The 24,096-nt window shown below is 58.6% G+C and overlaps 6 protein-coding genes across 6 annotated transcripts; 1 reads left to right on the forward strand and 5 right to left on the reverse strand.

The window, feature by feature from the left end:
- Positions 1 to 3,021: 3,021 nt before the first annotated feature.
- SCP_0101430 (hypothetical protein) lies at positions 3,022 to 3,940 on the reverse strand (the record flags this gene model as incomplete). The annotated part of the gene is made up of 2 exons (XM_027752382.1): positions 3,022 to 3,767; positions 3,814 to 3,940. The coding sequence occupies 2 exons, from the start codon at positions 3,938 to 3,940 to the stop codon at positions 3,022 to 3,024; spliced, it is 873 nt and encodes a 290-aa protein (XP_027608183.1).
- Positions 3,941 to 6,116: 2,176 nt separating this feature from the next.
- SCP_0101440 (hypothetical protein) lies at positions 6,117 to 6,302 on the reverse strand (the record flags this gene model as incomplete). Its single annotated transcript, XM_027752383.1, has 1 exon — positions 6,117 to 6,302. The coding sequence occupies one exon, from the start codon at positions 6,300 to 6,302 to the stop codon at positions 6,117 to 6,119; it is 186 nt and encodes a 61-aa protein (XP_027608184.1).
- A 5,497-nt stretch (positions 6,303 to 11,799) lies between these two features.
- SCP_0101450 (hypothetical protein) lies at positions 11,800 to 15,118 on the reverse strand (the record flags this gene model as incomplete). The annotated part of the gene is made up of 6 exons (XM_027752384.1): positions 11,800 to 12,264; positions 12,731 to 13,583; positions 13,683 to 13,981; positions 14,041 to 14,222; positions 14,269 to 14,343; positions 14,404 to 15,118. 6 exons carry the CDS (start codon positions 15,116 to 15,118, stop codon positions 11,800 to 11,802), a joined length of 2,589 nt encoding a protein of 862 aa, XP_027608185.1.
- A 2,212-nt stretch (positions 15,119 to 17,330) lies between these two features.
- SCP_0101460 (ARM repeat-containing protein) lies at positions 17,331 to 19,931 on the reverse strand (the record flags this gene model as incomplete). The annotated part of the gene is made up of 10 exons (XM_027752385.1): positions 17,331 to 17,630; positions 17,693 to 18,267; positions 18,337 to 18,547; positions 18,607 to 18,761; positions 18,817 to 18,999; positions 19,066 to 19,178; positions 19,226 to 19,338; positions 19,400 to 19,487; positions 19,551 to 19,726; positions 19,794 to 19,931. The coding sequence occupies 10 exons, from the start codon at positions 19,929 to 19,931 to the stop codon at positions 17,331 to 17,333; spliced, it is 2,052 nt and encodes a 683-aa protein (XP_027608186.1).
- Positions 19,932 to 20,154: 223 nt separating this feature from the next.
- On the forward strand, positions 20,155 to 22,608 carry SCP_0101470 (hypothetical protein; the record flags this gene model as incomplete). The annotated part of the gene is made up of 12 exons (XM_027752386.1): positions 20,155 to 20,177; positions 20,237 to 20,242; positions 20,296 to 20,375; positions 20,466 to 20,475; positions 20,529 to 20,715; positions 20,765 to 20,811; positions 20,858 to 20,916; positions 20,970 to 21,406; positions 21,472 to 21,975; positions 22,028 to 22,259; positions 22,311 to 22,494; positions 22,551 to 22,608. 12 exons carry the CDS (start codon positions 20,155 to 20,157, stop codon positions 22,606 to 22,608), a joined length of 1,827 nt encoding a protein of 608 aa, XP_027608187.1.
- Positions 22,609 to 22,819: 211 nt separating this feature from the next.
- SCP_0101480 (hypothetical protein) lies at positions 22,820 to 23,698 on the reverse strand (the record flags this gene model as incomplete). The annotated part of the gene is made up of 1 exon (XM_027752387.1): positions 22,820 to 23,698. The coding sequence occupies one exon, from the start codon at positions 23,696 to 23,698 to the stop codon at positions 22,820 to 22,822; it is 879 nt and encodes a 292-aa protein (XP_027608188.1).
- Between the last annotated feature and the right edge of the window lie 398 nt (positions 23,699 to 24,096).

Genomic DNA, 24,096 nt, shown 5'->3' on the forward strand with positions numbered 1-24,096 from the left:
TTTCTCGGCACATTGTACCAATAGCCGCTGTATGATACGTCTGTCCTAATTCCACCTGCTCTAGTTTCTTCTTCGTCTACTCAATTCACACAGGCGAAGCCCGGATGCAGACAATATCTGATTCGGCAGAACACTTGCATACACGTCGTGTGTTGAGGTTGTTCGACGAGGGTGTCTTCCCCTCGCAAGTTCAGGTTCAATGTCTTCGGTAGCTTTTCGCTTACAAGCGGAAAGGCAGCGAGCAAGAGGATCATGTGTGCCCTCAGCTGCAGTGCGTTGGTGCCCGGATCGGTATCGCGGTGACGGAACCAAATTAAAGCAAGTCTAAGCCCAAACCCAAGACGGACATAGTGGATGATACGGGACGCGTGGGAGTTGAGGGTGTGTCCATCGAATGACCTCTTGTGTTGTGACAGCAGCGAGTCAGATGCAGACGCGCTGATATGGCTATGCCGCAGCTCGCCGCGTTACCGTCAGGATTGACGTCACACCTTCTGCGCACTCTCCCGACCTTGCTCGCCGATCGTGCCTTGCTGTCTACGCCCATCGTTATCTCACCTGTCGGTCGCTCACGCCGACGTACAGACTGAGCTCTTGCGCTCATCGTCCCACACGTCGTGCATGTTCCCACAACCACGTACGCCTACGCATGGAGTATCCATACGACGATTACTCTTCTGACTTCCCCGGCCAGCGGCCAGCATCCCACGTGCATCGATGCGGGGAAGAAGCGGTGCGTCTTCTCGTCTTCTCCAGACAAACCAGAACGTAACAACGAGAGGCGCGTGGGGCCAACGACCCGCCGTCTCCTCTTTCTCCTCCCACGGGGCGCGCGGAACATGAGCGCATACCTGCCGGATGCGCGCACGACGATCTCGCTGGCGCCTGCGCGTCGAGGTCGAGGTCGATGTGTTCCCGAATCGACATGGCAGTCGCCCGATACGTCTCTTCCATGGATCGTGCTCTGATCGCCAGCGCATGCTTCCAGAGCTTCCGACGTTCTGAATTCGACTGCGGCATCCCTCGAAGTTCGCGTTTTGAATGTGTGTGCCGTCACGCACTGGATCACGGGGCGCTTTGTGCGGATTGCGCCATATCGTTCGCGGGATCCTGCGCTCGGACTCGTGGACGGTGGCGGAGAGCGTCCTCGTCGAAGTACGTACGGTACGACTCACAGTGAGCTACAGTGAGTTACAGTGAGTTGCCTCGTTGAACCTCTTATCGATACGATCCTGCGGTTGCAACTGGTCCAGAGACACTCGCTTCGGTGAGTGAATGCTTCCCATCGATGACGACGAGCTTGTCTGGCAGCGGGAACGCGTCCTTGCAGGGGGGGCTGTCTTGTCTGTCACAGTCCTAAACGACGGCTGAAAGGAAGTGCATCACGCACAACAGATGGCGCTGCAAGGCACAGTCCTGATACGGTGCGGCACCGAACCAGTACCAATCACCCAGCGTCTCTGACCTACGCGTTATCTCAGAAACGTCACTGTGGCCGTGCCACACCTCCGCTTCGCCGCGAAGGGCGGAGGTGAGCCCCACAGAAGCACGGAGGTAGCAGCAGCCAGCGTCGATTTTGAGTTGGCCCCGCGCCACAGCGCGCTCGTCTGACTGCGCCGTGGTCGGCGCACAAACGGGGGTGCGTTGTCAGTGCACTACCGCCGCAACCCATGACTTCGGTCCGTGGACCACACCAGTAAAAGGTAAGTTGACCCGGACCTCGAACCTGACCCCGTTCGTGTCAGGTGGAGTAGAACTTGTGGTTCGAACACTATGCACCGCGACCGTAACCACCCGCTACCGCAACACCCGGATGAGGGGTGTCGAGATCGCGCTCGCGTGATCTCGTTTGATCGTCCATTCAGCTATTCATTTTGTCTAAATGGTCCTTCCCGGTGGGTCGGCGTCGGTGTCGTCCCGCGATACGGTGTAGAAATCGACGTTGTGATGTACAGTTGCCAGCTCCGACGCCTCTTCTGTGCATCGGCCCTTGTGAATTCTGCCTAAACACTAGATAGACGCAAGACGCGCCCGCGCACTCTAGATTCCCGCGCCTACTATCTCCAGGCATGTAACCCAACGCAGGTGTGGCGGGATCACGTACAGTACGTCTTCCTTATTCCTGCCCATGACCAACCCAATGTCTTGCTATTTGTCTAGGAGTATATTTACCATGTGTTCGACATCGTTATCAAATCTCATTCATTTTGTCTAAACAATCCTTCCGTGTGTCGGTGTCGGTGTCGCGATACGTTGTCAAAATTGACGGTACGACGCTACAGTTTGGCACCTCCGACGCCGTCTTATGTGCATTCGTGAGTTCTGTCTGAACTCTGGATAGGCTCAAGACCCACCCGCACCCCAGATCCCCGCGCTAATTATCTTCATGCATGTAGCCTGCCCCAGGTGCCACCCACCGGGGTGTATCACGATTACGGACGCGCACGTCTATGACATACCTAAACTTTCGCGATTTGTCTTTCTCGTTATACTTCGTCAAACTGGGTTCTGCCTCACCTCTCGATCTCAAGACGCACCCGCCTCCCAGATGTCGTCCGGCAGAATCACGAACGTCTCCTCGCGCCTCTTGACCAACTCAATCTCTCGCTATCTGTCCCGGAGTAGAGCTACCACGTGCGGGTACAACGACTCCCGACGTCTGTCCTCGGGCTCCACAGCGGTACTTACTCGGGGTGCCCATCGACAACCAGCGGGTGCGGGGCGCCCCATCTACACTTCGCACCCCGGATCTCGCACGGCCGCTGCTGCTCGGTGGACACTCCGCGCGTCCTTCGGTGGCAGAAAGCCTGCTTCTCACTTGTCACGAACATACGAACACGAACCAAACGACCCTTCGATCGAGCTCGTGCGTGTCACGACGGCGAAGCAGGCGACGCTGTGGAGCCAGCCAGCGTCGGCAACACCAGCGTCGCGCAGCTGGTGGAGCGGCGCGCCAGCGCGGCGGGCGCGCGTGCCCATAGCGAGCGCTCGGCTCCCACCGCGATACCAAAAAAAAATAACTCATCGTCCTTCCCTTCCTTCCCTTCCTTCCTTCCTCTCAATGAATTCATTATTATCGTAATGATCCCAAGGGCACAGTGGGTCCAGGGAGCACCCACCCTGAGCACGCCGGCCTTCGTCGGGCCAACCGAACGACCTTCGCCTTCGGACGGAGACTCGGACGCAGCTTGCGTTTTCCGCGCGCGCGCGCAACTCGAACACCGGTATTTCCGCGCGCCCTGGAGGCGCCTTCGAGGGAAGCGCAAGCCCAAGGATATACCGAGCGCGACGGAGAGGACGTAGGATCATGGACGGCCCCGGGTAGAGACAGAAGCGCAGTGCGCACCGGCGACGTGTATTCCGCTCTGACTCGAGCATCGTATCGCGGGGAACCAGCGGGAGGGGGGGGGCTGCACGATACGGCGCGCTAGCTTGGGCACGCGCGGGAGCGGGGAGGATGAACGAACAAGCGGGGAGGGAGGGCGCGAAGTCCTTCGCCGCTTCGCGCGCGTTCGGCCGGGTTGGTGGGATAACGCCGCGGCGCTTCGCTTCGCTTCTCTCGAGCTCGCGGGAAGGGGACGCATCTACGAAGGCGACGAAGCGCGCGCGAACGCGAGTCCTACATCCTGGGTTGTTGTGCAATCGCGAGTGGGGTGTTTCGGAGCGCGTATGCGCCGTGAGAGCACGCAGGACGGTGAGGGTGAGCTGATTGCAATCTTCGAGCGGCGGGGGGCTGCGCCTGAGGGATAATCCGTGTGTCTCGCCGCCTGTCGTGTGCCCAGCTTATACATATAGAGCACAATCCGGGGCTACCACGATGCGTTGGCCCGTGCGGCAGCCGCGGTCGGCGTCCTGGTATAGAGCACCAGTGGGAGAATGGAGGGATCACCTCGGCGCGTGCCCTCTCCGAGTCGCGAACGGGTTCCAGGCAGACAGCCATGGCAAGTGAATTTTTTTACTCAAGCTTGCGTACCTGCGTACATGCGCACGACCCCGCGCACGTCCATGCTCGACCTGGTGAATCGTGCGGATGGGTTAGAATAGATAATGTTCGCCCCCCCCCAGCTTGCCCGGCCGATTTTTCCAGCGGCAGCGCTGCTTTAAGCTTACCCGGGAAGCTGGAGGCCATGCGTGAACGCTGCGGTGTGCACGCTTGGCCACCACAGTGGGAAGCACAGGGCATTATCGCACTCTGATCGCGACGCACCTGCGCCCGGAAAGGCAGGTATCGTGAGTCGAACGAGCGCGGTTCTTTTCCGCCTCGCGCAGGGGGCTCGCCCGGTTCTGTGACCAGGTGAGCGAGTCAGGATAGAGATACTGGCGTTTTGGTGCGCCTTCGAGTGTGAGGAAGTAAGGCGCGGGTGTGTGGGGGGTACGGACGCGTCGTGGTCCGTTTGAATTGACTTCAGAGGGCGGTCTTCTTGCTCTTGGCGGGTTCACGTGTGGGTGCGCGGGTGCTCCTCAGCCAGTGCTGGCAGGTGTCGCCGCGCGACGCGGTGTCAGATCTACCATGTATTGTGTACCGTGTATCGTGTATCGTGTATTGTGTATTGTGTATTGTGTATTGGCGGTCCTCGCACGCACCTGCACCTACGCGCAATCGACAGGTCCCATCTCCGCGCCCCGCCCGACGTCCTGGTTCTATTACTAGCTCGTTGTATGCAGGCACGCAAAGCTTCACAAAGCGCAACGCACTCTGATCGCAGCGCGCTTTTGCGCCCGGAAAGGCAGGTATCGTGAGTCGAACGAGCGCGGTTCTTCCCGCCTCGCGCTGGGGGCTCGCCCGGCGAGCGAGCCAGGATAGAGACACTGGCGCTTGGGTGCGACTTCGAATGCGGGGGTGTGGGGGGTGCGGACGCGTCGTGGTCCGTTTGAATTGACTTCAGAGGGCGGTCTTCTTGCTCTTGGCGGGTTCACGTGTGGCGCGCGACGCGGTGTCAGATCTACCGTGTATTGTGTGTTGTGTATTGGGTATTGGGTATCGTGTACCGGGGTTCCTCCAGCTACGCGCAATCGACAGGCCATCTCCGCGCCCCGCCCGACGTCCTGGTTCTACTCACTAAGCTCGTCATGCAGGCACGCACACGTGAGGCGCGCGGGGGCGGTCAGCTGGTGCTGTATCCCGAGCCTCCTGCTGCGTGTACGCGCGTGCACCGGCACCTGTGGGGAGAGCACAGAAGAGAGAAGAGAGACGGGGGAACCGCCGCATAACGGAATAGGCAAAAGTTTGCACGCAGACGCAGCGGGCCCGGGGCCCGTCGGCGCAGAGATCACCCCCCACTGGCGAGCGTCAGTTGACGCGGGCGCAGAACAATTGTCTCGGAGGATTTGTGATAGCGTTGGGCGCGGGGTCGCTATGACGACGCGCGGAGAACGGAGAGCGGAGCGGGAAGCTGAGGCGGGGGTGGGTGCGATTATCGATGCGCCGTCGCGCCGGAGCTCGTGATGCGGAGCGTGGATGTCATACGAACCACCTTGGCGGGCGACGACTCTCGTTTACGGCGTGGGCGAGCAGGGCGGCGGGCGTCGGTGGTTGCGGAGGAGGAGAGTGACGTGATCGGAGAATGCGGGGAAACAGCGTTGGGCGAGCGACGTCATGATGTGCCTGCTGACAGCTGCGCATCAGATTAGATTGCCCCCGCCTTGCTTCCTCCCCCCGCCGACCTCCTGACGCAGCGTCGGCTTCATCCCGGGCACTGATATATGACGCGGTGGACGAGACGTGGATTATGGTGGTGGGTGCGCTACGGAGCATGCGATACATGGGTATGGGTATGTACAACCGCGGTCTCTCTCTCTCTCTCTCCTTCCTCCGCCCTCCTACACATTACAACTAGATACCCTCCCCGCCCTCCTGCTCCTCGGGAAATCCTACAGCACGGACCGCGTGCGATGCGAATAGACGAATAGAATAAGTAGTAGGCCGGCGCCGGCGTGCACTAAGTGGTGGTGATACATTGCTGCGTGCGATGAAAGCATGACGAACAGATCGCGAGAGATGGTGGTAAAACAACTGCAGCTGGGGTCAGCGGCGGTAAAAAGCACAGCGGTGAACGGACGCACGATACGATGATAGGAGCGAAGAGGCGACGACGGGACGGGCGGGGCGCGCGCGCTCACTTGAACGGACACGTCGGCGCGTGCGCGCCGCGCCAGCCGCAGTGGCAGCACTGCGGCGAGCTGTGGCTCTGCGGGTGGGGCGCGTCCGCGGAGATGTGGGACGGCGCCGGGCTCGATGGTGGGTGGCAGCCCGCCGTGGTCACGGAACGGGGCGAGGGCGCGGCTGTGGACACAGACTGCATGGTGTGTTGTGGACGCGAGGTGTGGAGTGGGTGGGTTGGTGCTGGGCTCTGGGGTGGTGGCTCGTATTTAAGTCGGACGGCTTGTGGGGGGAGCGGGTTATAAGCACGGACGGACGGTCGAGTGGCCACCCCCGGCACGCCCGGCGGCGCTCAAGGCTACCAAATTAGCCCCGGCTCCTTGCGCGCTTCTGTCACACCCACGTCACACATCGTCACGTCACGCAATCTCATCCTTATCCAGATGCGGCTAGGAACCCCCGGTTCGCGTTCCCTCCTCCTGGGTCCCCTAAGCTTGTGAGTCTCGGGCCCCTCCTGCCCGCTCCGGTCAGAACTACCTCCTCCCACGATCTTCTCCTCCGAGGCCCCCACGTCCGTCCCCCGATTGCCCCTTCGCGCTGCGCCCCCTTGTCTCCGCGGGAACAAGTTCTTTTTCGCGTCACACACCGCGTGGGCCACCAGGCGCAGCAGCACGACGCCCGCGCCCAAGCCTCGCCGTCTGCACCACAATTCGCGCCTCTGTGATGATGATGAAATCGCGCACCGCAACAGTCAGGCGCGCGCACACCCTTGCAGGCGCCGCTGCGTGTCTCGCACGTGTGTCCCGGGGGCGCACACACACGCCTGCCTAGTCTCCATCTCTCAGAGTCGTCTCCCTGGCCAGCTTGCGACCTCGCCGGCCAGCTTCATCGTCTGAAATCCAATCCCCTCCCAAGGACCGATCGCCGTTCCACGTCACAGCTGCAGGCGTCTACGCAGCGCACGATCCTCCTTTCGAGCGGACGCATCGAATCCGATTATGATTACTACACCTATGCGCTTTATAACCCAATACGCACCGCTCTCGTCCTGAGGCCTGAACTGCCGGCAGAAAAACCCATGGCCAGACCGCGCCGCCCCGCTCCCGCGAACGAGCCCAGCGCGCCCTGGCCCGTACGATCGCACAATCGCGCTATGTGTGGGTCTTGCTGCTGCTGGAACCTCGGTTTCCATCCCGATGCGCTAACTCGAAAGGCCGCCAGGCGGCGGCGGAACTTGCTCGGAGACGGGAGCGGACAGAATTGCCACAAAACAAATAATGCACAACAACTGTGTAAAAAGGACACTTTCACTTTTGGGTCGGGAGAGCTTGCTCTCCGAGCAAGAATACGAATTCCCCGATTCCCCCTTCCTCCTGCACCTGGGTACCTTCGCATTTCCGTCCCCGCCCGCTGCGGCTTCTGCGTTCTGCGTTGGGATATTATATTGAATGTCGACGCAGCTCGTCGCGTTCTCCCCCGGGCCTCGCCGCACCCAGCCCCGGCGGTCCTGCCGCGGACGCTCGTCGCACTTGTCACATTGGGCTTCGCCAGCTCGAGCTTCGTGTGCGAAGGCGCCGTTGACGTACAGTGCTGAGCGAGTGTGATATATGCCTCGGCCGTGCGGATGTGTAATGCGCGATGCGTGACGCTTTGCGCTAGTGTCCGAGACTCTGCGCGGACGCTGCAGGGCTCATTCTTGTGTTCTTGTGTGGTGCGTGTGGGAGATCCGTCTCAGATTTGTCAATGTACCCCGAGCAGACGCTGCTGGCTAGCACCGCTCTTCCTCCCTACTATACGGGCCTGGCCCTCCGCACATAATTACCATCGAATCCTCGGGCGCGTGGCGATGACCTCCACAATTGGGCCTGCATGCCAATCGTCCGACGCGCGCTGCCCGGGCCCGCGGAGAACGTATGGTCGGTACGTATCCGTTTTACGCCAGCGTGTCGCATCGCAGCGCCGGGGGGGGTGGGGGGACGTCGCGAGAGCTCTTCTCGTCGTACGCCAGAACCGGGCTTGCGGCGTGCTCGCGGGCTGACGCGGCGACGTATGCACTGCGTATATGTAGATATACCTGGACCGCCGGCCTGTGGAGTGCGTGTGCGAGCTCGAAATTCGAAGGCGCGTCTGTGTCTCCACGTCTCGTCTCGCTCGGAGCTGTATGCGTGGTGGGTGGTGGGTGGGCCCCGCGGGGACCCAAGCGTCCCCCTTCCTCCGCTTCGCGCGCACCTGCCGTTTGCGACGGCGCGTTGGGCTACTTCTCGGAGTTGGTGCGTGATGGCCCCCGGGGGATGGCGTCGAGCTCTTCGTTCGCGATTGCATGACACGAGACCGGGACCGCCGGCCTGCGAAGTCGCAGGCAGGAGCGAATTCGGAGTCGCGTCCGAGACTCGACGCGCGTGCACACTAGGGTTCGGCCACTTCGAATGTCGTTGGTGGGCTGTCGTCGCCAGTGGACGCTCCCGCTCTTCCCTCCCCCCCAGGCTGGGCCCGGCCCGCCACACGCGAATCCGCGTCTGAAAGTTTACTATTGAATGTTGAATATTGAACCCTGGGGACGTGTCCTGGTCTACCTCGCTGTCCATTAAGGCCACCCGGACCGCGCAGAAACACGATTGGCGCGTCCGTTTCGCGCCAACACGCTGTCTTGTCTCTCGGGGGTGCCGGTGATGCGCTCGAGGGGAACCAAAGCGTCCCTTCCTCCGCTCCGCCCGCACCTGCCGTTTTACGATGGGCGTGTCCGAATGCGAATGCCTATCGCAGCGTTCGAACGGCGCGTTGGGCGACTTCTCGGAGTTGATGCATGATGGCCCCGGGGGACGTCCTTTGGTCCACGTCGCGTCGCGTCGCGGACGCCACCGCCGTTCGCTATGGCGATGGCGTATTCGAATGCCAATGTCCATGTCCATGTCCCGTCGATGCGCATCGTTCGGCGAGCGCGGGTGACGCGTTGCAGCTTCTCGGAGCTGATGCACGATAGGCCCGGGGGACGTTCCCTGCGTCTACGTCGCGCGCGCCACTGCCGTTTACGCTGCGGCGCATTCGAATGCGTTAATGTCCACCTCCGTCGCGTTGGGCGTGCAGCTTCCCGCAGTCGACGCTCTTCAAGCCGCTTGCGACGCGCATATTCGAACCACGTACCACGTAGAGCCCAGTGGGCGTTGAGCGGCCCGTCTGTCCCTGGTTCTTCGGACGCAGTTGATGCGCCACACCCGAGACTTGCGCTTCTTTTTGCGCGTGTGCGCTGACAGGGATGTGCGGCGAAGCCCCACGCCTGCGCTGTATCTGAATGCTCGGGGTGGCGCGTGCCGCCGTTCGCAGTTCGAGTCTCCCATGGTGGGTATCGCGCACGTCAATGTGCCGTGGCCAACTTGGAAGCCACGACGCGCGAGGCGGTGGCGGGACTAGGACCTGACGCGGACGCCTTCTGATTCTCGGCACGCCACTATCCTTATCCCCCCCACTTCTCTCTCGTGTCGGGCTGCACCGCCAACTTCCAACAAACGCGGCGCACGTGCAAGTCATGCCACCCGAAGCCGCATCAGAAACGACCGCACCGCCTCGCTCAAAAGTAAGCTGGAGAGTGTGAAGCGCTCGCGCAGGGGACTGGCCGATGACCACCGCGCGAGGGAACATGGATATCCGAAGACCACAACACCTGCCGCATCCGTCCAGCCTCCCCCGGCCGCACCAGAAGCCCAACAGTGCTCCACGGCCCCAGCTGACCAAGCCCTCCGGTCCTTGGCCCCTAGCCAACGACGCCACTTCCATGCCTCCATTTCGCACTCCGTTTCGTACGCGCCTTACCAAGACGAGCCGCATTTAGGTAGGGCCTGTCGCGATCTGCCGGGCACGGGTTCGTCGAGCAGCTTGTGCTGATCTGTGTGGCAAGCATCGGGTGATCAGCCGTGCGTGCTCTGAATGCGGCCGGGCAGTGCCTGATTGAGCAGGAGGATTGGCGTGTGCCGGGGCCGGGCTTGGCTTGCTGCAGTGGGCGTGCTCGGCGCTGGTGGTGCGGTGGCGGTTGGGGGAGACACCTACGCGAGCTTGCGTGTACATAGCTTACTAACTAGGGCCTGTTTGTTCGACGAGTGAATTCGCATGAATATTCGGAATCGTTCTGTTTGCCGAACAGGCCCTACATGCGTAGTCGGCTGGGTTCGTTGGCCCGCAAATAACTCCCCGTCGGCGTGGTGGTGGACAAGTTCGAAGGTAGATCGGCGGTGCGTGCGCTGGATGATTCGGGTTCGAAGCTGAACCCGATTTATAATAACGACTCTTTCTCTCATGCTCGCGTGCTGACTATAAGTGCGATGACCCGAGAATAGCTCGCTGGTGACCCGCATCGCGAAAGTACGAACCGCTGCACGAATCACTGCACCTGCTATATTCGCCGGAAATTATTTTTAGTCGAGACGTCCCTGCGTCGCACCATTAATTGCATGATCATGATCGTGCACTCGCTCGAGAGCATCGTGCTAGCGCGATACACGAACCCCCGCCCGTCTCAGCACATCCATGTCACGCCGTCCCGCGGTGCAGGCGCACCTCCGCCCGCGGAGCACAACCCCGAAATGCGCTGTACCCCAATTCGCTGCCGCAGCGCAGTCCCTCGCGGCGGAGGAGCAAAGCAGCTCGATCGCAGGGTGTCCCACACACAGCCAGTAATAATCACCCAATATATTAAAACGGCACCAACGGTTAACGTAAAAGTGCCGCCAAGTCCACCCGCGAATTCGGAATACGCAGCCTGGAGGCCTGGAGATCCACGCGGACAGATTCGCCCCCCAATTCCCGATACATGTGTAGGCTCGTATGGGTCCCCCCCCCACCCCCCCACACCGGAGCTCAGACCTGTGACCACCGCATTGCGTGACTTCTAGCTGCCATTGTATGCGCATTGCATGCCGGCACTCTAACACACTGGCAGGCCGCCGTATATCCCAGCGCTGGCTGCATCTGAAACCCGACAGCAGACGCGCACACGAGGTTTGCGCGAGGCAGCAGCCCGCGCAGTGGAGCTCCAGCCCCACGCAGGCGTACCGCCCTGGCTCCTTGGCTTTTAGCACCCTCTCTTCGAAACATCCGAAAGGGCATTTTACCCCGACTGAAAATCGCGAGGACCCACGTCGTCGGGCGCGGGCCCGCGGCATGAATCGGCTGGTGAGTAAGGCCGACGGGGCGTGGTACGCATAAGCTGCTGAGCTCAGGCGCGGAAGCAAAGACACGGCAGCAGAATTATCGCCGTCGGGCGCACGTTCGATGGGCGCGAGGCACCGAGGGCGGGCCAGGTCGTGTGATGTCCCGGAGGGTTGAATCGCGATTGTGTGGAACGTAGAGCGAAATCGAAGTGAACGAGGAGACAAAATGTTGCGCGGTAATATCGGCCGGTTAGGTCAGTATCGCAAACGCCGGGGCTCGCGCTGCGGGATCGTACCTGCTGAGCTACACGGTCAAACTCGCCGAGAAGGAGGTGTGGGTGCTGACAAAGTGAATTGGCCTGATAGACAGGAAGAGAAGGCGAGATCGAAGCTCGCCAGGGACACTGCAATTTAATTCATAACATAACAACGAATAGAAGGACACGATCATGCCGTGAATAACGTACAACAAAGTCAGCTTGCGCACCACGTATCCAGATTCCCTCCCTGGCATCGCAGCAGAGAAGCCCTTCTACCTCCCACACCGCTCCGATCTTCCTAGGTATTTTTCGTTCGCTTCGGCGCTGTCGCATACCACTCCGGGACCTCGTTCGCTCTCGGGATTGCCCGCCGCCGCATCTCCTTGACCTCCAGCTCCTCCTCGAGTTCCTTTTCCCGACGCCGCTCCTCCATCAGCGCCTCCAGCGCGCGCTCGCGCTCGCGCCTGCCCTCCTCGAATTTTTCGCGCTCCCGCGCTCGGACGTCTGTCGCGAATTCGATCGGCACCGGTATTACCGGTGCAATCTGCTCCTTCCTCGCGAGCGTCTGCGACTCCTGCAACGCGTGCATGGCCTTGAAGTCTGGGACCGGATGGTGGGTGGGCGCATGTGGGCGCCCCGTGCTCGACGCGCTCGCTGCACGTTCGCTGGCCTCGCTCTTCCCAAGTCGGGCCTCGAGGCGTGCATCGGATTGGAAGTGGAACTCAACTGGTCGTGTGGGCTTCGCGGCGGGCAGCGAGACAGCCTGGAAAGGAAGGACATTTGACATGGAAGATATTTCAGTCGATCAGTTGAGGAAGAACCGAAAATTAGAATACAGGAACAAGATGATTCTCGTGACCATGGTCCGATACGTGATTCGTGAGTGATAGACTCAAAAGTGACCGCGAAATTTAGGACAGGCACACAACACGACCCATTCATGTGAGCGATATAGCAACGCGCGAATGAATCCCAGGAATTACCGCCGGATCCAGCACCAAAAATTAATTGCCGGCACGACCCCTCGATGAACGTCCTGTGGCGCAAAACACATGGAGACGAAGCACAACGGAAAATTAAGCCCATGAGTACACGCACACGCCACGCTCAGGTGCACGGTATCGTGATCCATTCGCATATGAACGAAGAGAAGATGCAATCACATATATGCCGCCGGTCGAACGCCACAAATGAAACGAAAGAGAAAGAGAAAAACAAAAACTACGCACGGGCTTATCGAACACGGGCATTTCCCCGGGCTTGCGCATAAAGCCTTCACCCTGAGAGCGTGGCGCTGACGCAGCATCTGGGACATTTTCGCCCAGCGGCCGGTGGAGGTCCCCTGATCGGCTGGACGCCCGAAAAGCAGTACTGCTAGCCGAACTTGAGGTCGTCAGCTGCCCGGTGGTCGTGTGGGCATGTACAGCTTCGACCGGTCTGTGCACCGCTAGATTCCGAGAAGACGTGAACAATCTTGTCTTTGCAGTATGGTCGCTGGCCTTGATCTTCGAAGGGTGATCCGCATGGGGCTGAGGAGCAGGAGGAGCACTTGGCACGCGAGCAAGAAGAGGCGCGGATGCGGAAGAGGCAAGAGAAGTAGCGGCGCCAGGCGCTGTGTTCTTCAGCCTGGACGCGCGGAGAGGGCGGGTCCTTTTTGGGAGCTCATTCAAGGAGGCGGGTTCCGAGGGACCGGACGCTGGCGCGAGCCTACTCCGCTTGTGCCGGGGAGAAGGAGGATCAGAGACATCTGATGTCGGGCGTTTGATGGACGAGCGGAGAGAGGAAGCGGATCTGCCTGGGCCACTGGACGTACCCCAACCCGAATTTAGGGTTTTCTTGTCCTGCACCGGTGGATCCCCCGTCCCCGTCGCCGCAGTTGTCGGCGCCGGGGACAGCTGCGGCGCCGCAAGTGGGCTGTGGCGACCTAGCACCCGATCTGAGGCCAGAGGCTGAGAGAGGGAGGGCCCAGGAACTGGTCCCTTCCCCACGTCCACGCCCAGCTCCGTCTTTTCACCAGGTTCGCGAATCCCTGGCATCCCCGCAGATGCGTCCTGATCGTCATCCAGGACGGTCTCGCCCGCCCTGTCGTTTAATGTCGTCAGTCCAGTACACCAGAATACAATACAGGGACGGCCCCAGGCACCCTCCCCGTCCCGATATATCCCGTAGTGGTGTACTTACCCGTATACTATCTTTGCTCCGTACGCCATTAGCGTGGCTGCCAGCCCCCCTGCTGCGGGGCGCGTCTCAGAAGCAGACCCGGAGCTTGCACTTGCGATCGTCGCTCCCCTTGTCCTTTGTCCTGGCTCATGGTCGACGAAATTCGAACTACTTGATGTCTTTGACTGCAAGGGAAGTTCTACGCCCTTAGGGTTCTGGCGCACACCCCCCTTCCCGACATTTCGCGTGAGGACCCGTGCCAGAGTCGTCTGGGCCACCTTGGCCTTCCCCGTCTTTGAGATGCCTCCGCCTATGACGCTCTACAATCGGGAGGAGACTTTATCAGCATCCGAGATGTTAGTACAACCAAGGTACTTGCCCCTTTGCGTCTCGTCTTTTTCCCGTTTTTTCGTTGATTAGCCGGTATCTCGGAGCTTGTCGTTGTGCGAGAACTTGAAGGTTCTGGAGGGGTGATATGATCCTTCGCCTTATCTATTTTCCCCATCGGCACATCTGCCTGAAGTGGGGGTTCTGGTTTAGACGTGGGTTGTGCGGAAGGCTCTGCTCACATGAGTCACACACTCTTGAATCCTGAGAACACACTCACTACAATGATCAGAGTCCGTACCGCCGGCGAGCAAAGTTCCGCCTGGAATTTCTGGGACCACTGTATGTGAGTTGTCTTGCGAATTTGACCCTGTTGACTTCACTGTTCCACCGGAAAAGACGGACTTGCACTTACCGTCTTCCAGCTTCCCAGACTCCGCCCTCAGAAAGTGGAGCATATCGTCCACGGTATCCAATCTAGGAACATTGGCGTGTTCGTCCGTCACTGGTACCTTAGGCCGCCTCGGAGTCAGTTCGCTCAGCGTCAGCGGTTCCTGTTTTGATAGGCCACCTAGGCTCAAATCCTTCCCAGCGAGAAAATTGCTCTCGTCCGCTAACAGAGCCCCGAGCTTTGATCCCAACGGTATCTGAAACGATTCTTCCTGCGGCAGCGCGAGAGTGGGAGCCTGAGAGCGCATACGCGGCCGCAGGGGCGAGAGATCCTCCTCGAGCGCCGCCGTCAGGTCATTTATCACCGCCGTCCGTAGCGTTGTCGGGATCGACACCTCTGCCTTCTGGCGAAGTCGCAGCGACGAGCGCACGGGCTGGCGCAATTTTTCGCGTCTCGGGGTGAGCTCTGCAAGCGTGAGTGGCTTCGTGTTTGTGCTGGTATGAATGTCGGGGATCGCGGCCCTTGCGGTTGATCGTTGCACGGTGGACAGCACGGGTGTACTGAGAGTATCATTACCCAGGAAGTTGATGGTGGTGTCTGCTAAGAGGTCGTTGGTGGTGCCCGTCGGGATCTGGAATGACGAGTCGGAGAAGTTGGCTTGCGCGGTGGTATCGCCATCGGAGAGCGGTGTCGAAAGGTCAGGGAGATATCGCAGACTGAGTTCTGCAGAGGGTGCCATGGATAACTACTTTCAAGAAGAGTTAGCGGTCAAATCGTCAAAATATGTTGTGGGGTCGAGGTGGTTCGGTGAGCGGAACCGTGGGATTGCGATGCGTTCAGCGCGCTGGCCACGTGATCGAGCTACCTTCCTCTTCTGGCAACACCTTCTACTGAACCACGTCGCATTCCTTCAACCCACCAACTGCTCATCAAGCTTACCCTCACTTTGCACAGGTCCTCATCAAATACTGGATCTCAATTAATTTTATGTTATCAGAAACTGACGGGATCGTATTGGTAGGCTGTTTGCGATCCCCCCCCCCCCCCCCCCGGGACATTTAATTCAGACTCATCAATGACGATTTCTCTTCGTCCGAAACTTACTCGGCGGCCGACCTATTTGGGGAAGAAAGTCTCTGTCTTCTACTGTGAGTAACTATTACATTCAACACTACTTGCTGATGTCACAAAGGTCAGGGCATTGAAGGGCAGCGATTGTCCTATCTTCTCCCCACCCTCTCAGTTTGATCGTTCCCGCGCATTGAGTGTTGATTGGATGTCGAAAACATGGCTGGTATCGTGAATACATTTTTTGATGCGCATTCAGACCGCAGACACGCAGACACGGGCTGTGCACGACCACATCCGATCGGTCGGTCTTCCACTCATTCTTGTATGCATCCTGCTTCGTCATCTCTTGTATAGCGAGGAACGCCACTCACGCCAATTCCGACTTTTTCTCCCACGAATCGCGACAATCACAACATTTACTTAGAGTCAATAGGACTTCCTTGAAGCTCTTCCACCGGACGCACCCTTAGTCTCCATCTTACCGGAAACATCGGTCTGAGACGGATTACATGGTACAGGGTCGCTTCTGCCCGAGCTGGCGTCCTAAACCTTGTCCGAGCATGTCTTCGTGCTCACAGGTCCTCGGGGGTAGCACAAACCGTCTCAATCGAAGGTCGAACCTATGGGCACACGAGACCGCAGAGCGCCCGGTGTTGGAATCTGGCCCTCAACCCTACAATTCCCTACGGCCTAATTATCCCCGTCGGTATCTGATATATTGTCTCTGGCCCCATTTTACATTTTTTCAGCGTATTAGCATGCTGTGCAGATCTGAACATGCGCATCCTGGCTTTGTCGCAGTGCCCCAAGCGAGCCAATCTTGCCCCCTCGAATTCTTTCACGCGCTTCTCCCATTCTAACCGTGCGCGCCTCATCTGCTTCTGTTTGATTCAAGTAAGTGCATACCTTGTCCCGCGTTCTGTATCATACTCTCATGATACAGGGAGAACCCATGTCATTGCTGTCCTAAGTTGTCCAATGTTTGCCCACCTCAGCCAACAGCACCACACCACGCCACACCATACCATACCGAACAGTTTCGTGCACGTACCACGGAATGGGGCCTCGCATTATCTCCCGTCACCGTCACGAATTTCATTCATCCATCTATTCATCTCGCCATCCGGCAAACTCAGTAACGTGGCCCCGCCGAAGAGTGCAGTGGTTGCTGTGAAGGGACTTGGCGTCTCCCTACCACCCTGGGTCTGCTTCGCCATTCCCGGCACTTCTGTATGGCTGATGGGGCGAACTAATCAAAAGTCTGCGGCATATTACTTGCGCTGCGTGCCGGTGGACCCCTCGTACCGCCGCACGTCACTCGCACGGAGTCCGGCCGCGCTCTGATGCGGTCATCCTGCCGTGCTCGTCCCTTGCAGTGTCCGACGTCCAGGGGGCCCTGTCAGGAAGCAACTGCGCTATCACCCTCGCTTCTCACGACGTATTGCTGACACGATCTCATGACGCGGTCGGCTCTGCGCCTTCTAGTGCCGCATGCCTGACAAGTCTGACAACGCGTAGCGATTGTAGCACTGAGCCCCCTCTTCCCCATGCGACCCCGGATTGCGTTCCTGCTCGTAGCGCCGCCGCGGGGCCAGTGATAACAGCGGTGTGCCCCCCAGCGCGCTCTGGTATGTGGCCCGCAGCACGCTCTGATGTGGCCCGGAGCATGCCATGTACTAATTGCCATTGCTCGAACCTCGGACACAAGTAGCCCCATAACACGCGCCACGCAAATATATCCTTGTCTGAAGTATACGAACATATGACCGCAGCGCCCTGCCGCCAGAACCTCGTACGCCGGCACATCTCGCGATAGAAGATCTTGCCAGATACTGCGCATATCTCTCTTGTCCCAGAGGTGTCAGCAACCTACTATGCACTCAGATCCCCAGCCCGCGCCGGTACCCGATGAACGCGATGAGGTTGTCGCGTACCTCCTCGCCCCGCACCCGCAGTGCGCGCTGTTTTTTCCGGTCGATCCCCCGTACGACCTTCCGCACGCCATCGACACTCGCTGCGAGCGCGTCCACAAAGTGCCCCTGCCGGAAGTTGACGTCGTACGGCAGCGTTTCGTCCGAGTAGATGTCGATAAGGGCAGAGACGGCCTGCAGGAGCGGTTCTGTCGGGGTAGGCGATGACGACGAAGGCGGGAGGAGGGAAAGCAAGTACGTCAAGATAACCTGATCCACAAACAATGAGTCATCAGCAAAAATGCGAGGATAGCGGCTCTTCTCCGACGTACCCGATTAGCATCGACGGACGATGGGTGCTGCGCGAGGCACTCGAGGGCACCGATGCACTTCACCTTGACGCCCTGGTCCGCTGCGGCGTTGCAAAGCTGCATTAGCGCGTTCACCTGCTCCTCCTCGGGCACGAGCGTGCCCTTCCACACGATCCCCGCACCCCACAGAACGCCTACGCCAACCTCCCACATGTCCCGCCGCCGCTCCTGCCCCGCGTGGCCGACCTCCGTGCCCACAACACACAGTGCGCGCCATACCGCATCCCACACCGTCTTACCACGCACGGCGTCTAGGCCGAGATTCACGCCCCGAGAGGACGCTTGCGCAAGAGAGAGAAAGATGTTGTTGAGACACTCGAGCGCACTGATATGGATCGCACTGAGTACCGATGTCGTTGGTGGGTGCGGGGACGGCCCGTTAGGTGGAGGGAAGGAGAGCGCGGTCGGCTGTACGAGCGTAAGGAGCGGTGAGACCAGGGTGTTGAATAAAGTCGGATTCGATGACGGCGTAGGATTGGCTGTCGGTTCGTCCTGAGGCGCCGCATCCAGGTCAGCTTCATTGTCCATGTCCTCGTCTGTGACATCAGAGTTACAGAGTTACACTTCCCATCGGGAAATTGATCGAGTCGCGAAAGTCGACTTGCCTTCATTTTCGTTTTCGCCATCTGCATTTACACTTGCCAAGTCGATCTCCGGGTCAGGCAGTGTCGCGCACACGCCCGTCAGGATCTCGAGCGTCATCTGCACAGTGCGCAGTTTAACCTCTAGACACTCGAGCTCGATCTCCGAAGGAGTCTTGTGGTCGGACTTTGGCGTATTTTTCAATGAAAGCTTCTCCAATTGTGGTATGGAATCCTACATTCAGAGAAGGTCATGCTGCTCCACGTCTCCGATAATTACACAAGATCGCCTACCTCTTTCTCTACCAACTCTTGGGCGAGATGGGCAGCCTCGGGCAGCGAAACCAGCGAAAGCACTGGCTCAAGCATGGGGAGGACGATGTCGCGATCGAGATCTACCGTCGCCGCAATAGATGGTGGCGGGATAGGTGATATGTTCCTCATGATTCCTTCGCGCGAATTATTATCGTTATAGTCCAAGATTGCTGAGGAGAAAAGACATACCACAGCATAAAATGCGGAACATCAGCTGGCGATCATCCGATATTTCTTCGCTCTTTCCATTCACATTTAGAGAAGGTTCGTCTGGTCGTACGATGGAAAGCAGGCAGGATGTGTAGCCGGCGTTCGAGCGGACTTCCTCGATGACCGGCTGGTTTTCGTCCGTCAGTACGTACAAGCACTGAGCTAGGAATCGGTGTAACGGCGGCCAAATGAGCCTCACGCAAGAGTAGGCAGTAAACATAAACCTACCGGCGGAAGTAATAGTCGATATTGGCAGCCTGTCCCTTGACGCAAGGAATGACATCAAGAAGGGGACGAGTGAAATCTCGTTGATAGCATTCATGGCTTTGTTAGAAGTCTCTCTGGGCTTCCTTAGCTGGGTAACACTGAAGCAGAATGCTTAACTCACGAAAGACACCAAAGGATGGTGATGACATTGTCGGCGAATTCATATACCAAGTTTTGGGCGTTCTCTGGAGCGCTTTTGGGTGAAGATAGGTATTGAGACAGAGTATTGGAGATCTTATACAGACCAGGCAAATATCAAAAACGAGTTCGCCGTGAGACGATCCGGGTTAGATACCTTGGGTACAAATGTCTTGAGAGATGCAAGGATATTCTTGTTATACATTTCAGCGCATATATCGAAACCGCCGTCGATACATAGATTTCTGCTCCAAACAATTGTCTGCACGTTCAGAGACAAATCCCGTGCAATGCACGCGTACACTAACCGTAACGCCCCCGCAGCTTCCACGACAACCTCTTCTTCACTGTCTGTTAGACGCGTGATCAGCGCACCGACAACATTTTTGCCCTGCAGCAATCTTCTACTAGCAGGGTCGTTCTGGATAATATTCGAGACCGCGACGCACGCCCACTTGCGCTCGGACGGATCGATATTTTCCATCTGTTGCACACGACAATAACACAGCTCAGACAGAGTGCGGGTACCGGAAACAGTGCAAAATCAAGACCTTCTGGATTATAGGCAGTATCGCGTCGTTCTTGGAGGACGACGCGGACGCGGACGCGAGGCCTTTGGGCAAGTGCGAGTCTGGTACTCGCATCGGGTTGTGTCGCCTCATCTGGCGTTTTTTCTGTGACTTACCCATCGCGTCAAAGTGAGCGAGTGGAGCCTAGTAAAGCGGTATATCTCCTAGTTCAGAACACAGAGGGCAAAAACAAAGCAGATACGTCGCAGATTGGCCTACAACACAAAGCTACTGAGATGATCCAGCAGGCGAACCGGCAGCTGAGAGAAGTGTGTTCCTGCTGCAGCCTCGAGGCTACTCAAAGTCGGGAAACAAGAAGTTTTGAAGGGTGCACGTGACTGCCATGTATCCCCTCCGTTCTAACTGGTGCACCAGTTGACGACCACCACTGTACCTGTATTTTGCATTGGTTCGCAGCATTTGAGCAACATGTATGTTGAGCTGCACGGTACAGGTTCAAGTTCTCATACGTGGTGTGACATAGGATTGTAGACGACGACGACGAGTTCCTCTACGGAAACTCCGCGGATATCCCAGAGGTGAAAACGCCGGTGGCGACTTCTGGTGAGGACGACTAGTTTACTCGTGGGCATTAAGACACTACTCTGACGTTGCTTGCTTTGTTGCGGTTGCCCTTATATGTGTGATACTCAGTCCCGCAACCGTGAGTCCACTCTGCGTCTTGCTCTAGTTAACGCGCTCTGACGGACGAGTTAGAATATCCCTTGAAGAGACACGCTCGACGGCCCAAGGCCTCGTCGCGACGTTGGAAGAGAAGGCTGCTAGCTCATCTAATGGCACACCAGAGGTCGCTGCGAACGCAAATGGCGAAGACGCCGAGGGTGAGGCTGAAGGCGGAGGGGAGGTTGAGGGCGAGGCTGAGGAGGAAGAAGAGAGTGATGATGTACGCTCTATTTCACTTTCTCGACTGCGTGTCTGACGACGTCTCGAAGGATATTGAGATCATCATGGACCAGCCGTCGCGCTCCCTTGATCTTCGGTACGTACCTTTAGGAGGGAGACACTGTATAGCTAACCCCCTGCAGGCAACAACATCGTCCAGGAAACCGCCCCACGAACGCTCCTCAAGGTACTCCTACACGAGGTGTGTTCTCCCAGTCACACGCGGACTGCATCCATACTAACTCTCATGTACAGGACCGCAACAGCCACAGCTGTCGCTCACGACAGAATACACTCCTCGTGAACGAGGGGGCGTAACCAAGATCTCGTCTACACCACAACCCACAGGAACTACGCCTGTGCTGGGGGATATTGGGGAAACACCAAGCGCCGTGCAGAAGACGCCCGAAGGCACGCAGCAAGCCGAGTCAGGACCTGACACCTCTACGCTGCCGGTGGCTAAAGCGCCACCTTCGCATCCTTCCATAAACCCTGAGTTACCCGGTACTCTCGATGGGCGTTCCATACTCGAGGTGGACTTGAGCGCATTGGCTGATAAGCCCTGGCGGCGACCCGGCTCTGACATCAGCGACTGGTTCAACTATGGATTCGACGAGATCTCGTGGGAGGCTTATTGCTACCGCAGGCGAGAGATAGGAGATGTTGCAAGCGTATTGAAGAACAACATGCTCGTGCGTGTCCTGTTATTCTGATATGGCGCGTCCTGACGCGTCTATGTCCGCTTACTTTTTTCCAGAGCTTTTCTGGCATGGCCGAGGATCAACTCACCGCGCTCCCGCCAGAGATCCGCACGATGGTGATGGCGGGCGCGATGATGGCCGGGGGCGGCGCACCCGGCGGTGGGGGAATGATGGCGCCGGGCGGGGGCATGAACATGAATGGGGGCGCGATGATGAACCAGATGATGAACATGGGAGGGATGATGAATCCCATGATGCACGAGATGGGCGGCGTCGTGGGCCCCGGGATGGGCATGAACGGCGACATGGGTATGGGCATGGGCGGCCCCGGCATGCAGATGGGCGGGGGCCAGGGCATGCCTGCTCAGGGAATGGGCGGCGGGCCGGGTGGAGGCATGATGCAGGACGGCACAAGCCAGGGCGGGATGGGCGGGGGCCAGAGTGGAGGGCAGGGCACGCCCGAGCAGCAGATGGCGATGGGCGATGGGTTCGGCCCTGGAGTGTCCGGTGCTGGGCAGGGCATGATCGGGATCGGGATGGGCGGGGAGTATACTATGCAGGTAAGTATGATGAGGGTGATGCGCGTGTGGTGAGTGCTGATCTATCTCACAGGACCAGAATGCTATGGGCCAGCAGATGGGTCAACAGATGGGCCAACAAATGGGGCAGCAGATGGGACAGCAGATGTATCCCGGCATGGAGGGTAGTGCTACGCCCGTCCCAGCTGCGCCGACACCTACCCGCGGCGTTAATGCGCCTGCGCCTGGCCAGTTCAGAGGACGAGCGATGCAAGCAGGATTGGGCGGCATGCGTGGACGCGGAGGATTTGCCGCCCGTGGTCGAGGTACGCTTCTTGATACTCTGTATGATCGTATATTCACAGAGAGGTATATAGCAGTGCCCGTTCGACCAGCGTCTCCGCTCCCGCCCAACGTGCCCACTGGCCCGCGGAACAAGAACAAATACAAGGACATTGACGGCAGCGCGCCCGCGGTAGACGGGCTGGATTACGGAGGGGGAGCGGGAGGCATGAAGGAAGCAACCAGAGGCACGCCAGACCAGGATGAGAGGAGTAGCAGGTTCGTTTCAGCTATATCCTCTATATTGACGACGATGCTCACTGGTTTCTCAATAGCAGGAAGCGGAGAAGCTCGCCTGGATTGGATGAGGGACGAGGGTCAAAACGGCGATAGCGGTATACTCTGTACCATTTAATGACTGGCTGTACCTATGACTTTTCACTTTGTCCCTGCTCATCCGCTCGCAGACTGAAATAGTGAGCAGCAACAGAGCCTGCTGCTGTTTTCGCGATACTGGGGTCATTCGGGCAAACAACTGTCTGTTGGGCCAGCCGCATCCTTCGCAGCGAATACCAATAATAAGTGTATGCATGATATCTCAACGCTATGGAGATGCAGATTGAGCGTCTTGTTTCTCCGCCTCCTCCAAACTCTTTTTTAGGCCCTCCAGCGTCCGCGCCAGCTTCCCACCACTCGCCTCGCTGAGTACCATCGCCAACTGTGTCGCCGGCGCACTCAACAACCCCACCAGCTGCGCCCGGAGTGTGTCCAGGGTCGGGAGCCCAGCGACAGTCTGCACGCCCTCTGCTTTGAAAACACGACCCTCAATCAGTGCTCCTACGACCTTGAGCTCCGGCGTGGGCGGGAGGCGCACGCGCTTCGGGCGACGACCCGGGACGAACGCGGCCTCCTTGTCCTTGCGCTCCTGCTCGAGCTCTTCCTCCGTCTTCGGTTTGCGAGGCGGAACGGCCTTCGACATCGCCTTGAGGATCGCACTGAGCAGCGGTGGGTTGAGTGTGGGGAAGGAGAGCACCGTGAACCCGCCGGTGACCAGTTGCGCGATCTCTTTTGAGATCTGCTCGTCCATGGGTGCGAAGTCACGCAAGGCTATGCCAAAGAGCGAGGTGCGCATGAAGGTCAGCGTCGGCAGCTCGGGCGCGTGCACGGGCGTTGGGGATGGGCCGGAGAGCGAGGGGGCGGTGCTCGCATGCTTTGTCGCTGCTGCTGCAATTTCGCGACGGAGATGGATGAGACGATTAACGGAAAAGTCGGTGTGTTGGAGGAGGATAAGCGGAGAGGTTTTTGTGGACTGGAGAAGGCGGGTGTACTGGTTGTAGAGGTACGTTTTGCGCTCGCTGTAGACACGAGGAACGGACTTGTGTGGATAGACCAACGAGGGTTGTAGGGAAACAGAATAGGCTCGTCGAGCAAAACTTTGTATGGGTATCCGCGGTGGACGCGCAAGAATTGACCGCGCCGACATCGGTGCAGACGGCGAGCAGACGGTCCGACGCGGCGTGCAGAGACTGGCGCTCCAATAAGCGCTCACAGGTAGCGGTCCCAAAATGACAAGTGCTGTGAATCATATGATGGGCGCCCACCATGATGTTGACTACCGCCGAGACCTGACTCAAATTTGATGGAAAGTCTGTGTATGTTTCATCGTAACACCCTCGAACTGTTACTTAACTCCATTCATCATCTCTCTCCCGCCCAGTTCAGCCGAAACAACTGATGCAGCCCCTGCATTTGTTTCGCGTGTATGCGACATCAGCGATGAACACCATCCACGGTCACCAATGGTGTGGCTCAGTACGGCCGGAGGCCCGCACCTGCAGCCTCGCCCGAGTGTTCTGACGTATATGCTGTACATAGCGGTGT

The sequence above is a fragment of the Sparassis crispa genome (genome assembly GCF_003851025.1).
Source record: "Sparassis crispa DNA, contig_000000F, whole genome shotgun sequence".
Classification (NCBI taxonomy): domain Eukaryota; kingdom Fungi; phylum Basidiomycota; class Agaricomycetes; order Polyporales; family Sparassidaceae; genus Sparassis; species Sparassis crispa.